Source organism: Zeus faber (genome assembly GCF_960531495.2).
Source record: "Zeus faber genome assembly, chromosome: 4".
Classification (NCBI taxonomy): Eukaryota; Metazoa; Chordata; class Actinopteri; order Zeiformes; family Zeidae; genus Zeus; species Zeus faber.
The window spans coordinates 37,809,024-37,826,078 of record NC_137191.1 but is presented as its reverse complement, the minus strand read 5'-3'; the positions used below and the strand labels follow the sequence as shown (position 1 = coordinate 37,826,078).

Genomic DNA, 17,055 nt, shown 5'->3' with positions numbered 1-17,055 from the left:
ACTAATTATATTTTAATTGCAATTAATTAGGCTTATTGGTCTATTACTAGAGGTGAGGGTTGGGTCCTTATTGGGTTTGAGCAAAACCAAAATGAGAGCAGTATTCATGTACGTAGGCATGGGGGACGTTGACTTAATCTCCTTAACCATTCTGATGAATAATGGGGAATAATGGGGTCTATGCTATCCTACCCTGTGGATCTTTGATGGCTGTAATAAATGTTTTTTTATGGCGTTTCAATTGATTGGCAAGAAATGTACCTCATTTTTCATTGAATTCAAAATAATTTGCTCTTGTTCGTTGCATGAGGAATTGGGTTATTTTTGGGTCTTTTGATGGGTGACATTATCAAGTTGAGATGTTATTGTCCGGATCTCATTTCGGATTTGCTCAGTGGGTGGGTGGACTTGTTGGGAGTACAAGTCTTTTAATTGTTGTACAAGTTTATTTTGGCATTCCTGTCCTTTCTTTTTCTTGTAGTAGAGAATGGAATAATACTACCTCTTAGAATTGCCTTAGCCAATTCCCAGAGTAAGGATGGTGATATTTCTGGAGAGTCATTCAGTTCAATGAAGGAAGTCCATTCTCTGGAACATAAATGGTTAAATTCTTTATCTGTCAAAGTAGGGTGTTAAACCGCCACCTGCCCGGAGTGTTCCGGTTGGTTTCATTTATGAGGTTGAAACTAATCGGCCTGTGATTGGAGATTACAATTGGGTGGATTTCAGGATTAGTGATTTTGTACATTACAGAGTTACTTGTTAAGAAAAAGTTGATTCTAGAGAAGCTGGGGGTGGTGAATAATATGTGTTTTTTCTCTATTATTTGGATTATTTGATCACCAACAATCACCAAGAGCAAGATCACTCATATATTGTTTTATAGTGTCAGACGAACACCAAGGCTTGTGATTATTTCTGGTTTGTGAACGGTCTAAACTTGGATCAAGTACTGTGTTAAAGTCCCCTCCCACTATAATAATTGGGTCTGAAAATTCTAAGAGTTTTGAAAATATATTGCAAAAATAATTTGGGTCGAACTCATTGGGGACCAAAAATATTAGCTATGGTTAATTTGATGTTCCAGAAAATTCCATTCATCATTATGTAACGCCTTTCTGTATCTGATATTGTGGTTTTATTGATTTATCTTCTTGCAGTAGATAGAAGCTGGGGTTCATCTTGGTGAGGTGATTTTGGATTTTGCTACATTAAGCTGGTGAGCCTAAACCTCTCACATTCCAACTAACAAACTTAATGGATGTCATTGAGATTAATTGATGGGTGATGGATGTGGATTTGTTGTTTCCCCATGCAGCAGAACTGTGCATCCAAAGCTATAGCTATAATACTGTGCCCATGTTTTCCCATAGATAAGTCAGAGTTTTTCTCCTTTAAATTCCTTTTTTCTGTCCGAATATTGTAGGAAGTTTGTAGGGGTGCTTATCTACACAAACAAATGACAAATAGACAAAGATAAACATAGAACATTGCAGAATCAGACATACATATAGTGAGAGCGTGAATAGAGAGTGAGAGTGATGAGAGAAGTAGGGAGGGAGGGATTAGGAAGGTGAGATGATGAGAGTGAGCAATATTTACAATCTTGACCTGGATAGGGTGCTAATTTCTACATCTCACATATCAGAATTATCAGAATAACCAGGGTGTGGTGGAGGAGTCTCGGAATAAAAAGACTGTCTATATATTGATTATCAACAACCCGTGATACCCGTTTACCCTTCTGCTGCTTCAGGATGGGGTTCAGCACCTTCCATTGGTTGTTGATCTCCCAAGAGAATTGATCATTAATATCCAGCGTTGTTCCTTTCAGCTCCCACCCTTAGCTTTTAACCAGCTCCTTGTGCTTGAAGTGTTTAAACTTAGCAGTGATGGAGTGGCAATGGTTCCCCACATGGTGTCCCAGTCGGTGAACCCGGTGGAAGGTGATCTGATTCAGAGTTTCAGGGCGGTGTGGAGGAAGTCTTTCACCATGTTCTCTGGGGACTCTGTGTTGTTCTCTGGGATTCCCAAAAAGATGAGGTTATCCCGAATATTTCTGGGTTGGATATCCAGGATAGTCTCTTTTATTATATTATTTTCTTTCTTAACAACCCCTGTCTCCGTTGTGAGGTGCTTTTTAGATCCGCGTTGTCTTTTTGCATCTTGCCGACGTGTGGTGCAGGAAATCAAGGCTGGCTTGGATTTCGGAAATGTCTCGGAGTTCGGACCAAGCATGTCCAGTTTCTTGTTGATATCATCCATGACACTAACTTCTTCAGCGCTGGGGATTATATCGTCTGTGTCTGTTGCTGAGTCTGCCTTCTTTCTTTTAGCCGGATTGTTACGGTCCTGGTCTTCTTCTATCACATACTTGTTATACAAGTTCAAGTTCAAGAGATTATTTGTCACATACATATACATACGTTCATACATATATGCAGTGAAATGTCATGACACCCGGTGATTACGCACAATAAGCTCTATAAATACTAAAAAATACCAAAATGTGCGTAATCGACACAAGGTGCTCGCGCAGGCAGCCGCAAGGGGAGGCGCCACAATCGCGATTCTGGGTCCTATAATTATATAATTGAATTAATTGACTGTGTTGTATTAAATATACATTTAAATCCTCCTAAAAGTAATTTTAAATAGCCTTACATTATACAATAGTCAATATAATCCTTGAGGTCCTCCACTTTGGATTTACGTAGTGTTTTTATATATATATATTTATATATTTTGCAATTCGCTTCGTTATTTATCTGAGTTGGAGCAGATAGTTGGTGTTTTCCTTCATGCAGCTGGATCTGTACTCACTTCCGTCTTCTCGTGAGAACACAGCATGCTCCCTCCCCTGTTTCTTTCTTTTCTTCTCTGTTTCTTTCTTTTCTTCTTCTCTGTCACTGGAATAATTTTAATATAAAATATTTATTCTTCTATAAATATATTTTATTTGTATAGATTTTATGTAAATGTTATATTTCTTTACAGCTCTGGCTTTGTTGTTTGTAGTTGTTTTAAATGCACCTGAAACCGCCCATAATATCATCTTATCACCCATCTTAAATTATTCAAGTCAAATTATTGATGAGCATCTGACGCCAGCTGGGGCGTCTGACGCCGGCTGGGGCGTCTGACGACGGCTGGGGCGTCTGGTCCGCTGCAGTGGGGCGGGCCTCCCCCTTACGCGGGGTGTTGCAGACTAACCCTGTCCTAGATGCAATGGCATACAAATACTCTTTGTTGTATGCCCAGCATGCTGACAGAACAGGTTAAAAAAAAAAGAAAAAAAATATGAGCCTGAAGAGTTAAAAATCATGGTTTTATTCAGGTGAAAAGGCCTGAAATCAGTTTTATTCAAGTGACAAAAGAAGAAAAAGCTTCAAACCAAAACCTGAAGAATCACAAAGTCCAAAAAGTAAAGCAATAAAAATGACTATAAATGTGATATTCATATATTCAAACAATATGGAATAATATCAACAACATATTGATCAGTAAATAAACTGGTTTCTAATAGAATTCCATCAGGTTGGTGTCGATAGGGTAGAAATACTGCCCTGTTCCTAGAAAACTGTACCATAGCTGAAAAACTGCCCAGTACCTGGAAAACTGTCCAATACCTGGAAAATTTCCAATACCTGGAAAAATGTCCAACACTTGGAAAACATTCCATGCGGAAGGCGTGGCTACAGATCATTCCTAAGTTGGACGTCACCGTCAAGGTCAGACATCTTTCTACTTTATTTATATCCTGTGAGGTCCTTCCTGTGAGGTCCCTACTGCAAATGGCCTCCCTGTGAGGTCCTTCCTGCTGATACCCTTCTTCTGAGGTGCTTCCTGTCAATGTCCTTCCTGCTGATGTCCTTCCTGTGTGGTCCTTCCTGTGTGGTCCTTCCTGTGTGGTCCTTCCTGTGAGGTCCTTCCTGCTGATGTCTTTCTTATGTGGTCCTTCTTATGTGGTTATTCCTGTGAGGTCCCTCCTGCCGATGTCCTTCCTGTGAGGTCCTTTCTGTGAGGTCCTTCCCGTGAGATTCTTCCAAAATTTTGGTCAGTTAAAGGGTCTCGTGTGTCAGTCAGAAGGTCTTGGTGGATCAGTGACAAGGTCTTGGTGTGTCAGTGAGAAGGTCTTGGTGTGTCAGTTAGAAAGTCTTGTTGCATCAGTTAGAAGGTCTTGGTCTGCAGAAGATCTTGGTGAGTCAGTCTGAATGTCTTGGTGTGTCAGTCAGAAGGTCTTGGTGTGTCAGTCAGAAGGTCTTGGTGTGTCAGTCAGAATGTCTTGGTGTGTCAGTCAGAAGGTCTTGGTTTGTCCGTTAGAAGGCCTTGATGTGGCAGTAGGCCTCCAGAGAGGAGAAGATGATGTACAGAAGCCAGAGGCTGAAGAAGAGGCAGCTGGTCAGGATCTTGGGGCCCCGCGGACCCCCCAGCTCCCCCCCAATGGCCGGTCTGCGCCGGTACATGAGCACTGCCACGCACACGAATGCAAAGATGGTGAAGAGCGTGACGGAGAAGGCCAGGGTCCCAGGGTCCACGCGAAATGGTTGCCCTTTGGCTTGGTGGTAGATGGCAGCGATGGACCATGCCACGCCGATCCCCAGGAAGACGTTGACGGCATTACTTCCTGTGACGTTGCCGATGGAGGCGTCAGCGTACTGGTCTTGGATGGCCGCCATCTTACTGGCAAACGTGTCTGAAAGAGAAAAGAATAAAGAGGAGGGATACTGAGTGGAGCAGTCTGAGGTGATCAGTTGGTGGTAGCGTTGGCACATGAAAATAAATATTCCAGGTGCACCAGAGGAAAGAGCCACCTGGTGGGCTGTTTTGGAAAACCATTTGCCAACCCAGAATTGGGGTTGAAATCTCTTTAGGTTTGGGGGTTTAGGAGAAGCTCAGGGATCCAGGAGGAGCTCAGAGATTCAGGAGGAGCTCAGAGATTCAGGAGGAGCTCAGAGATCCAGTAGGAGCTCAGAGATCCAGGAGGATGTAGTTTTGTGTTGAGATGTGTGAACTTCCTGTGAGTGTGTGTCACCTGGTACTGACGTCCCCAGAGCCACGAAGACCACGGCAGTGACGGAGTCCTTCAGGCCCACAGTGCAGCCAAAGTGTGAAGCCAGGTCCCCAATCAGCGCTGTCAGGAGCCCGATGACGGCGATGGATACCACAAAGCAGGGCCAGCCGCTGCAGTGGTCAGTAGGGGGCACCAGGGCAAACAGCAGCTTCCAGAACACCGTCAGGAAGTGCATGACATAGTCACAACACGACGGCAGCTTCTTCTCACCACAGCCTTCATCATAGTCATCCTCATCATCATCTCCTAGCAGAGAGACCGGCAGACAGACAGACATAAAGACAGACAGACAGGTAGACAGACAGATAGACATACAGACAGACCCTCATTATGTTCCAGGACCAGATCATCAACATGTTCTCGGACCAGACCCTCAAGAGGTTCCAGGACCAGACCCTCCACATGTTCCCAGACCAGACTCTCAACATGTTCCAGGACCAGACTCTCAACCTGTTTCAGGACTAGACCCTCAGCACATTCATGGACCAGATCCTCAAATGTTCCAGGACCAGACCCACAACATTCTCCAGGACCAGACCCTCAACATTCTCCAGGACCAGACCCTTCTCATGTTCCAGGACCAGACCCTCCACATGTTCCCAGACCAGACTCTCAACATGTTTCAGGACCAGACTCTCAACATGTTTCAGGACCAGACCCTCATCATGTTCATGGACCAGACCCTCAACATGTTTCAGGACCAGACCTTCACCATGTTCATGGACCAGGCCCTCAACATGTTCCAGGAACAGACCCTCAACATTCTCCAGGGCCAGACCCTCAACTTCTCTGGGACCGGAACCTAATCATCTTCATGGACCAGACCCTCAACATGTTCCAGGACCAGCCCCTCAACATTCTCCAGGACCAGACCCTCAACATTCTCCGGGAACAGACCCTCCTCATGTTCTGGGACCAGACCCTCCACATCTTCCGGGACTAGACCCTCTACATGTTCCGGGACCAGACCCTCATCATGTTCCGGGACCAGACCCTCATCATGTTCAGGGACCAGACCCTCATCATGTTCAGGGACCAGACCCAACATTTTCCACTACCAGACCCTCCACATGTTCAGGGACCGGACCCTCAACATGTTCAGGGACCAGACCCGTTACATGTTCAGGGACCAGACCCTCAACATGTTCCAGGACCAGACCCTCAAAATTCTACGGCACCAGACCCTAATCATGTTCCAGGAACAGACCCTCCACATGTTGCGGGACCAGACCCTCTACTTGTTCCTGGACCAGACCCTCATCATATTCCGGGACCGGACCCAACATTTTCCACTACCAGACCTTCCACATGTTCAGGGACCAGACCCTCATCATGTTCAGGGTGCAGACCCTCTACATGTTCCCAGACCAGACTCTTAACATGTTTCAGGACCAGACTCTCAACATGTTTCAGGACCAGACCCTCATCATGTTCATGGACCAGACCCTCAACATGTTCCAGGACCAGACCCTCAACATGTTTCAGGACCAGACCCTCATCATGTTCATGGACCAGGCCCTCAACATGTTACAGGAACAGACCCTCAACATTCTCCAGGACCAGACCCTCAACATTCTCTGGGACCAGAACCTCATCATGTTCATGGACCAGACCATCTACATGTTCCAGGACCAGCCCCTCAACATTCTCCAGGACCAGACCCTCAACATTCTCCGGGACCAGACCCTCCTCATGTTCTGGGACCAGACCCTCCACATCTTCCGGGACTAGACCCTCTACATGTTCCGGGACCAGACCCTCATCATGTTCCGGGACCAGACCCTCATCATGTTCAGGGACCAGACCCAACATTTTCCACTACCAGACCCTCCACATGTTCAGGGACCAGACCCTCAACATGTTCAGGGACCAGACCCTCTACATGTTCAGGGACCAGACCCTCAACATTCTCCAGGACCAGACCCTCAACATGTTCCAGGACCAGACCCTCCACATGTTCTGGGACCAGACCCTCTACATGTTCCTGGACCAGACCTTCATCATATTCCGGGACCAGACCCAACATTTTCCACTACCAGACCCTCCACATGTTCAGGGAGCAGACCCTCATCATGTTCAGGGACCAGACCCTCAACATGTTCATGGACCAGACCCTCATCATGTTCAGGGTGCAGACCCTCTACATGTTCAGGGACCAGACCCTCAACATGTTCAGGAACCAGACCCTCAACATGTTCAGGGACCAGACCCTCAACATTACATTTAGCAGACGCTTTTATCCAAAGCGACTTACAAATATTCAAACACCGACGGACGCAGCCATCAGGAGCAATTAGGGGTTAAGTGTCTTGCTCAGGGACACTACAGCATGCTAGCAGGAGGAGCCGGGGATCGAACCAGCAACGTTTAGATTACTAGAAGACCAGTTCTACCTCCTGAGCTACCATCCCCCCTCAACATGTTCAGGAACCAGATCCTCAACATGTTCAGGAACCAGACCCTCTACATGTTCAGGGACCAGACCCTCTACATGTTCAGGGACCAGACCCTCTACATGTTCAGGGACCAGACCCTCCACATGTTCAGGGAACAGACCCTCTACATGTTCGGTGACCAGACCCTCTACATGTTCGGGGACCAGGCCCCCATCATGTTCGGGGACCAGGCCCTCATCATGTTCCAGGACCAGACCCTCAACATGTTCCGGACCAGACCCTCAACAAGTTCCGGACCAGACCCTCATCATGTTCAGGAGCCAGACCCTTAGCATGTTCTCACCTGAGGTGACGGTGATGGCTTCCACAAACTGCTGCCTCCAGCTGTTGGTCCCCACCAGCACCGCCAGGTTGGTCTTCTTGATCAGCTTGTCCACCATGCTCTGAAGGAAAAGAAGACATGGAGACACTAAGACCCGGAGTACACTAAGACCTGGAGGACAATAAGACCTGGAAACAGAGGACACAAAGATATGGGGGATGCTAAGACCTATAGGACACTAAGACATGGACGATGCTAAGATCTAAAGGACACTAAGACCTGGAGGACAATAAGACCTGGAGGACAATAAGACCTGGAGACATATATTCATCCATCCATCTGTCTGTCTTTCTTTCTATCCGTCTGTCATATGTCCATCCCTTGCTCCCTTCAGCCATCCATTCACCTTGAACTCGTAGGACTCCTGAACCACCACCTCCAAGCGGCCATGTTCTCCCAGCGCTGGTCGTCCCAGCTCAGCGATCCTTCTCTCCTCCGCCTCTTTCTGAGACAGAGTCTGCTCCTCCCTTTCCTCTGGAGGGAGAGAAGGCAAGAGGGAGGGAGAGAAAGAGGGAGGGAGAGAGAGATGGAGGGAGAGAAGGAGGGAGAGAGGGAGAGAAGGAGGGAGAGAGAGCGAAGGAGGGAGAGAAGAAGGGAAAGATGGAGTGCATCTGAACCCTTCATAAACAGCACTGACAGACAGACAGGAAGACAGACAGACAGAGAGGCAGACAGACAGACGGACAGGAAGACACAGACAAACGGACAGAAGGACAGACGGACGGACAGACAGACCGACAGAGAACAGACAGACAGACAGACAGAAAGGTACCTGCGATGCAGACAACAGGTGATGGGTCGGGTTGATGTCGACTTTGAACCTTCCTGAAAACGTCTTGACCTGATAGAGAACAGTAGTACTAGCATATTACTACAGTACTACCATACAACTACAGTACTACCATAATATTACAGTACTACCATACTACTACTGTAGTACTGCAGTACTACCATAGTACTACAGTAGCACTGTGGTACCGTACCATACAGTACCACAGTACTACTGTAGTACTACAGTAGCACTGTGGTACCGTACCATACAATACCGTACTATAGTACCACTGTTGTAGTAAAGTCGTACTGTCGTACTATAGTAGTACTGTTAACTCACCGTACAGCCTTTTTTCTTTTAGGAATAGGAATAAAAAAGTAAAGACTCCAGTGAGAACATTATGACACTCATAACATTATTAGATATCATTGTGATAATAACACCACATTCCTGTTTGTGTGTGGGTTCTATCTATTATTATGAGAGAAGGAGGGACTAATAAATAAGACCTAATAATATAACATGATAATAAAATAATACAATAATAACATATAATTCTAATAAAGCAATAATTAAATTAAATAATAACATAAAGGCATAATAACATCATTCATCACCATACCTGTTTTGAAGAATGCCCCTGAAAGGTTAGAAAGGAGTCCATCAGGAATGTTCAAAGAATTTCTGATGAATCTAAATGTTTTTAAAGCTAAACATATCTTTATTAAGTAAATAATACATGAGGAAAAACATGAGTAAAACTCTTTTCACACCAAGTGTGATAGGATTTTCTGACACAAATTGAGAAAAATTGTGATTTTACTTCATACCAAGCTTTTAAACGTCAGAGAAAAATAAGAGAAGGGTTAAGAAAAGATAAGGTAAGAAAATGTAAGATAAGGTTATATAATATAAGGTTAGGTAAGGGGAGATAAGGTAAGTTTGATAAGGTAGGTAAGGTATGTAAAGTAAGATATGTAAGGTAAGGTAGGTAAGGAAGGTAAGTTACGATAGGTAAGGTAGGTAAGGTATGGTAAATAATGTAAGGTAGGGTAACGTATGGTAGGTAATGAAGGTAAGGTAAGGAAGGTAAGGAAAGGAAGGTAAGGTACAGTAGGTAAACTAAGATTACGTAAGGTAAGGTACAGTAGGTAAACTAAGATTACATAAGGTAAGGTAAGGTAGGTACGGCAAGGTAAGATACGGTAAGGTGCGGTATATAAGGTAAGGTAAGGTACAGTAGGTAAGCTAAGGTTAATTAAGGTAAGATAAGGTACGGTGGGGAAGGTGAGGAAAAGCTGGTAAGGGAAGATAAGGTAAGGTAAGATATGGTAAGGTAAGGTGTGGTAAGATAGGTTAGGTGTGGTATGTAAGGTAAGGTACAGAAGGTAAGGTAAATTGAGGTAAGGTAAGGTACGGTACGAAGGTAAGGGAAAGCAGGTAAGGGAAGGTAGGTAAGGTAAGGTATGGTAGGTAAGGTAAGGTAGGGTAAGGTGAGGTCAGGTCAGGTACGATAGGTAAGGTACGGTAGGTAAGGAAAGGTAAGGTAAGGTAGGTAAGGTAAGGTAGGTAAGGTAAGGTAGGCAAGGTACGGTAGGTAAGGAAAGGTAAGATAAGGTTAGGTAGGCAAGGTACGGTAAGTAAAGTAAGGTAAGGTATGTAGGGTAGGGTAAGTTAGGTAAGGAACTGCAGGTAGGTTATGGTAAGTAAGGAAGGTAAGATAAGGGAAGGTAGGTAAGGTACTGTAGGTAAGGTAAGGTAAGGTACTTTATTAACCCCTTGGGAGCAATTCAGGAATTCCTCCAGGTCTTAACCTCCTTCAGTCCATTTGCTGCAACTAGTTACTGCTTGAGTTAAAGAGCAACATTCAGACCAAGAATGCCAAGCAGCTCGGATGCCATGTTTGTTCACTTCAGGACCATTATGGTGTTGGTACGCCAATGGAACTTGGTGTAAATAAAAAACAGAAGAAAGAAAGTTCTCACCAGATTCCTGAAGCAAGACAGCTGATGGAGAGAGAGAAAGGAGACAGTCAGACAGACAGGAAACAGACAGTTAGACAGGACACAGTCAGAGATGTGTGGACGGAGCGGCCATGTTGGATTCAGAATTCTGGGTGGAGTGAACTCATCCATTAGACAGTAAAACTGTCCACCAGGATGTCCTACAGGGAGCGCCAGAGCAGTTGCAGCACTACACAATGAAGCCACTGGGGGAGCTGGGTGGCTCTTTTCCACATGAAATACCAGGATGTTCGTGTTCCCTCCACCCAAAACATACCCAGGTATCCCAGCATGCAATTCATCAAGGAACATTAGTGCATATTACTTCGTACATACTGGCATACTACTTAGTACATACTGGCATACTGCTTAGTATATATTACTTAGTACATACTGGAATACTACTTAGTACATACTAGCATATATTTACTACACCAAATTAGTATGTAAACATGTTGTATGAAACCATAGTATGCATCAAATACTGTATGAAAAGTACCAGAAAGATACTGGATCTGGTGAAATATTGTAGGATCAAACACTGCACATGAGGTTGGATGCGTATCCCATAATGCATTGCGAGGGGAAGACGGCGGTGCAAGTTTCTTTGCAATGTCGTCATGACAACGTTCTGAAAGGAAGTGGGCTATATCACCATGTAGCATGTAACATGTAACTTGCAGTATCTAGTATGTCACAGCGGCCATGACAGCAATGAAGGAGGATGTGAAAGGTCATTAGAAAGGTCAAAGGTCACAAGAAAGGACATCAGAAAGGCCATCAGGAAGGTCAGAGACCATCAGGAAGACAAAGGTCAAATGTCATCAGAATGGTCAGCTGAAATATCAGTAGAAGGTCATCAGAAAGGTCGCAAGAAGGTCAGCGGAAAGGTCAGCAGAAGGTCACTAGAAAGTTTACAAGAAGGTCATCATTAAGGTCAAACATCATCAGAAAGTTAAAGGTCAAATGTCAGCAGAACGGTCACTCGGAAGGTCAGCAGAAAGGTCACTAGAAGGCCATCAGGAAGGTCAAAGGTCATCAGAAATGTCACCAAAAGGTGAACAGAAGGTCATCAAGTCAACAGGAAGTGCAGCACCTGTCCACTTCCTGTTCCAACATGGCGGCTGCAGCTGGAGGCTAAAGCTGCAGTGCTTGTGGTAGAGCTCGTGATCCACGACCCGCACCAGGATGCTCTTCCTGTGGGGGACGGGGGGTTAACACACACACACACACACACACACACACACACACAGTTAGGTGCCTCCACCCCCTCTTGGCGTGATGGGGGTCAGTTGGCGAGGCTGACGGAGGATACTCCACCTTTCCTGCCACTCATCTCCAGGAGGCGCGGCTTCCCCAGAACCACGACGAAGAGCTTGTTTTTCTCATACTCCTCATCGTCAATAATACTGATCTGAACAGATTTACTGAAAGGGAGAGAAGGGGAAGAGGGGAGAGAGGGAGGGAGAGAGAGAGAGGTAGAGGAGAGAGAGGGGGGGGCAGAGGGAGAAAGGGAGAGAGAGAGGGAGAGAGAGAAAGAGAGAGGGGGAGAGAGGTGGGTATGGAAGGGGGGGTGGGATTGGGGGGAGGTAGGGAGAAAGAGGGGGGCAGGAACCACAGAGCCAGGCGGAGGTGAGCAGTGCACAGCGACCCCGGAGGAATGAATGTGAACAGCAGCATTCAGTGGAACTTCAAATGATCAGTTTGAAAAGTTGAAATTTAAAATCAATAAATGAATGATGACTCAAAAGATGAATAAACTATAACAAAAACTAAAATAAGTCTTTACAGTCTGCATTCATCTATTTCTTTGCCGAAAATTGAATTGAATTAAAATGAATATTTTCATGAATCATGAAAATATGGTTCATGAAAAGCCGATCAGTATTTATCGGTATTGATCAGTATTGATCATATTGATCGGTATTGATGGGTGTTGATCAGAATAGCGTGCTGTTTTGGATGCTCCAGTAATGCAGCAGCGCTCCCAGTTCAGAGTCTGACAGCCAGCCAGCCTGGCGGCCATCTTCCCTAATAAGGACGCAACGCGTCTGTTTATCTGCTACGTCGCAGCGTCACGGCAACAGGGAACGACTGGAAACACTCAGACTGTCAGAACTGAGTGTAGGTTAGATATTAGTTAGACTACTCTAGATTAGATATTAGTTAGACTCTGTTAGATATTAGTGAGACTAGGTTAGATATTAGTTCGATTAGGTGAGATATTAGTTAAACTAGGTTAGATATTAGCTAGACTAGGTATGATATTAGTTAGACTAGACAAGGTTAGATATTGGTTAGACAAGGTGAGATATTAGTTAGACTAGGTTAGATATTAGTTAGACTAGACTACGTTTGATATCAGTGAGATTAGGTAAGATATCAGTTAGACTAGGTTATATATTCGTTAGAATAGACTAGGTTAGATATTAGTTATACTAGACTAGATATTAGTTATACTAGGTTCAATGTGGCACGGTGGCGCAGTGCATTGCACTGCTGCCTCACAGCAAGAAGGTCCTGGGTTTGATTCCCGCCTGGGGCGCTGTGGGTTATCTCCCAAACAGGAGCCTTTCTGGGTGGAGTTTGCATGTTCTCCCCGTGCTCACATGGGGTTTCCTCCACCTCACGTCAGTAAGGACCCCCACCAAAAACATGCACCATCATGGTCTGACCAGCGATGGACACTTATCACCTGGTCCCCGGGCGCGTCCACGTACGCTGCCCACTGCTCCTGGCTGTGCCCCCGGAAATGGCTCCTCAAAAGCAGAGGAGCCATTTCAGCGGCCACCATCAAGCATGTGCATGTGCATGTGTGTGTGCAAGCATGTGTTGTGGAGTGTCGTGTGACAATTAAAGACTGTTTCTTCTTCTTCTTCGATATCAGTTAGACTAGGTAAGGTATTAGTTAGACTAGGTTAGATATAAGTTAGACTAGACTAGGTTATATATTAGTTAGACTAGGTAATATATTAGTTAGACTAGGTTAGATATTAGTTAGACTAGGTTAGATAGTAGTATGACTAGACTTGGTTAGATATTAGTGAGACTAGGTTAGATATAAGTTTGACTAGGTTGGATATTAGTTAGACAAGATTACGTTAGATATTAGTTAGACTTGGTTAGATATTAGTGAGACTAGGTAAGATATTAGTTAGACTAGGTTAGATATTATTTAGACTAGGATAGATATATGTTCGACTAGGTTGGATATTAGGTAGACAAAATTAGGTTAGATATTAGTTAGACTAGGTTAGATGTAAGTTAGACTAGGTAAGATATTAGTTGGACTACACATGGTTAGATATTCGTTAGACTAGACTAGGTTAGATATTAGAGTAGGTTAGATATAAGTTAGACTAGGTTCCATCGAAACTTGTGTTTTAATTAGAAAGTGAATTCCCTGAATTAACTGTTTTTCAAACAGCAGTTGACAGGGGTCTCGGCATCAACGCAAAATTTTGGATTTAAGGGATATATTTTTCCAAAAATTCAACACAATGAAGATTAACCATTTGTATCATCACAATCATCAAATTATGGAAAAGCAGTGACAAGGCAGTAAAACGACTCCGACCGTAGGTGTGAATGGGAATGTGCATGGTTGTTTGTCTCTATATGTCGGCTCTGTGATAGACTGGCGACCTGTCCAGGGTGTACCCCGTCTCTCGCCCAATGACAGCTGTGATTGGCTCCAGCCCCCCCGCGACCCCACGAGAATAAGCGGTATAGATAATGGATGGATGGATGGATGGATGGATGGAAGGAAGTAAAACTTACACAATCTCATTGTTGTCAAACTCCAGGACTCCATGCGTGTCCTCGAAGTCCTCCCCGCCTCCTTTGGCTGTTCCCTCGACCGTCCTGTAGGGCACGACCACCACGCCCCGAGCACCGCAGGTCCGGACCACCTTCACCTCCATCACACCCACACTCTCGCTCACAGTGACCAGCGGCTCCTCAAACGTGAAGATCCCGGCGTGGTCGTCATCAAAGATGGTGACGGTGGCGGAGGAGGGCAGGCCCAGACTGGTCTGGTACCGCTCCGGTTCTGGATCCAGCACCGCCACGTCGCTGAGGTGGACCAAAAAGTGTTCGTCCTCCTCAAAGATGTCGTCATCAATAATTTGAATCCTGATCTCCTTCTCGGCCTCTCCTGGTTTGAACACAATGGTTCCGTCAGCGGGCTGGTAGTCCGAGCCTGCGTTAGCGGTGCCATCTTCAGTCCGGTAGTACACGGACACGGTACTGGTCAAGTCTCCGCCCCGGCGCACCACATTGAGGGCTATAGAGCCACAGCTCTCCAGACACTGGTAGGACGCCGGGTCAAAGAGGATCCTGGACGAGAAGTCATTGAGAGGAACCTCAGAGCAGATGTCGTGCTGGATGGCTCTCTTAGCTTGGTCGGCCGCATGCTTCTTCAACACGTTCCCTGCTCCCGTCAGTATCCTGGTTGCTTGGCAACGGTAGAAAGCCCGACTCTTCTGCTGCTGGCTTAAAAACTGGTAATTGGCCAGTTCCACCAGTTGCTCCATGTCCTTGTCTGGATGTTTTTGCTTCAGCTCTTTTAAGATCCTGGCCATCTCCCTCCTCTTCTCCTCCTCATCTTGCTCCTCAGGGTCCAACCCCCCCTCCAGGAACTCCTCTGCATGGGAGCTCTGCGCTCTGCCATCCATCTCTACGTCCACCTTGGAGGGAAGCTCCGGCTCTCCTTCTATTTCTACAATCATTCCTTTGTGCTTCCCGGCTCGGTAGCGCTTGTAAACATATTTGTAAAAGAGTAGCCTGCGATCTGCGATGTACGCCAACCCGACACACAGGGGGAAGAATGAGAGCGTGAGAAGACCTTCCCAAACCTCCACTATGCCGGGCGAGAAGACCGCTAGAATCAGGTAGAGCCACGTGTAGGCAAAGATGCTCCAGGTGGCGGTGACGAAGAACACCCTGAGGTGTTTGACCTTGCGGTGTTCTCCGTCTGGGATGACCCACACGCAGAGACCGATGATCACGAACATGTTGAAGGCGGCGCTACCCACGATGGTGTTCGGACCCAGTTCTCCTGCATCAAAGTTGTGGCCACAAACCTCCACAACTGATAGGAGGATTTCTGGGGCGGAGGATCCCAGCGCCATGAGGGTGAGATTCGAAACAGTCTCGTTCCAGACCCGAACCGTGGCGGTGACCTTCTCCCCGTTCGGTCTCTTGATGGTAATCTGTCTCTCTTGGGAGGTGATGACCTCGATGGAGGCCATGAAGCGATCTGCGATGATGGACACCCCCAGAAACATGTAGACGAGGCCCACAAAGTAGATGGTGGCCCTAGCCAGTCTGTCCACCAGGGGGGGGTTGACTGGCATCCATATTGACAGGATGACGCCCTCGATGCACTCGGTCCGTCCTCCACATTGAGTGTGGTTGCTGCTGGAGATGTTGGACTCTGCGCTGAAGAGGGGAGGTCCAGCCTCTGAAGACGGGATGTGGGACCAGATGACAGCCACGAGGGGGAGCAGCTGATGGAGAAGCAGCAGCGGGACGGCTCCAGACATGGTTCTGGGGAGACGGAGAAACCGGATGTGGATCCTCCTTCCGACTTACGTGGAAGAACTACACTGCCTCTAGTGGAGAACCTCAGAAAAACACCCAAAGTATCACTGGATTTCCAATATTGGAATGGCGCACAGTGTGATAGTACTATATATGTGATATATATAGTATATTCTACCATAAGATCAGATAAAATACCTGCATGTGTGTACATGTGTGTATGTACCAGGGCTCCAACTGGGGTGGTATTTGCTGCTGCGCAATATCGGTACTCACCCCTGGCGCAGTAGCGGTCCTTGCCACAACACAGTACTTGCCACTGGGCAGTACCAGTACTTCTACATTTTACTCTCTGCCCACCTGGACTTTTAGCCCTCGTTGGCACTTCGCACAAGCTGCCGACGTCTGTTCTGCTGTCTAGTGGACATACTGAAAAATATGTCATATTTTATCGATTATTAGAACGCACAAGTTGCAAGCTGTGGCTCCGGGTTGCCATGACGTTGTTGACCATATATGGACATGGACATTGGTAAGGTTGGTAGGCTCCAGGTGGGTTAGAAACTCCAAGTTCCGGTCGAGAGGCAGCAGGAAGTGATTCTGCGTTCCATGGAAACTCAGAAATCTGTCATTCCAGTCAATCCCTCCCATGTTAACAGAACATGCTAAACAGATTCATAAAGGGGCTATAGCCCCCACCCACCCACCCACCCAGGGGAGTACCAGCACTTGTTTCTTTCAACTTCAAGCACTGATATGTACTGTACACGGTACATGACGACCAAATATGTTGTCATATGATGTGTTGTACTTTGATTCTGTCCAGAAGCATCAGAATATTATTTACATAAAATTGTATGATTAAGTAATGATATATAGTAAAA

At 45.9% G+C, this 17,055-nt stretch overlaps 1 protein-coding gene across 2 annotated transcripts; it reads right to left on the bottom strand.

Moving 5' to 3' along the window:
• Positions 1 to 4,319: 4,319 nt before the first annotated feature.
• LOC307229797 (sodium/calcium exchanger 1-like) lies at positions 4,320 to 16,038 on the bottom strand (the record flags this gene model as incomplete). Of its 2 annotated transcripts, none has more annotated exons than XM_079999875.1 (6): positions 14,408 to 16,038; positions 11,943 to 12,054; positions 8,199 to 8,324; positions 7,814 to 7,913; positions 5,036 to 5,320; positions 4,320 to 4,696 (listed from the first exon to the last, which is right to left on the bottom strand). In XM_079999875.1, the coding sequence occupies exons 1-6, from the start codon at positions 15,982 to 15,984 to the stop codon at positions 4,320 to 4,322; spliced, it is 2,577 nt and encodes an 858-aa protein (XP_079856001.1). In that variant the 5' UTR covers positions 15,985 to 16,038. The 2 variants fall into 2 exon arrangements, with proteins under 2 accessions (XP_079856001.1, XP_079856002.1); XM_079999876.1 differs by having other exon boundaries at positions 8,199 to 8,326; positions 11,948 to 12,054.
• Positions 16,039 to 17,055: the final 1,017 nt, after the last annotated feature.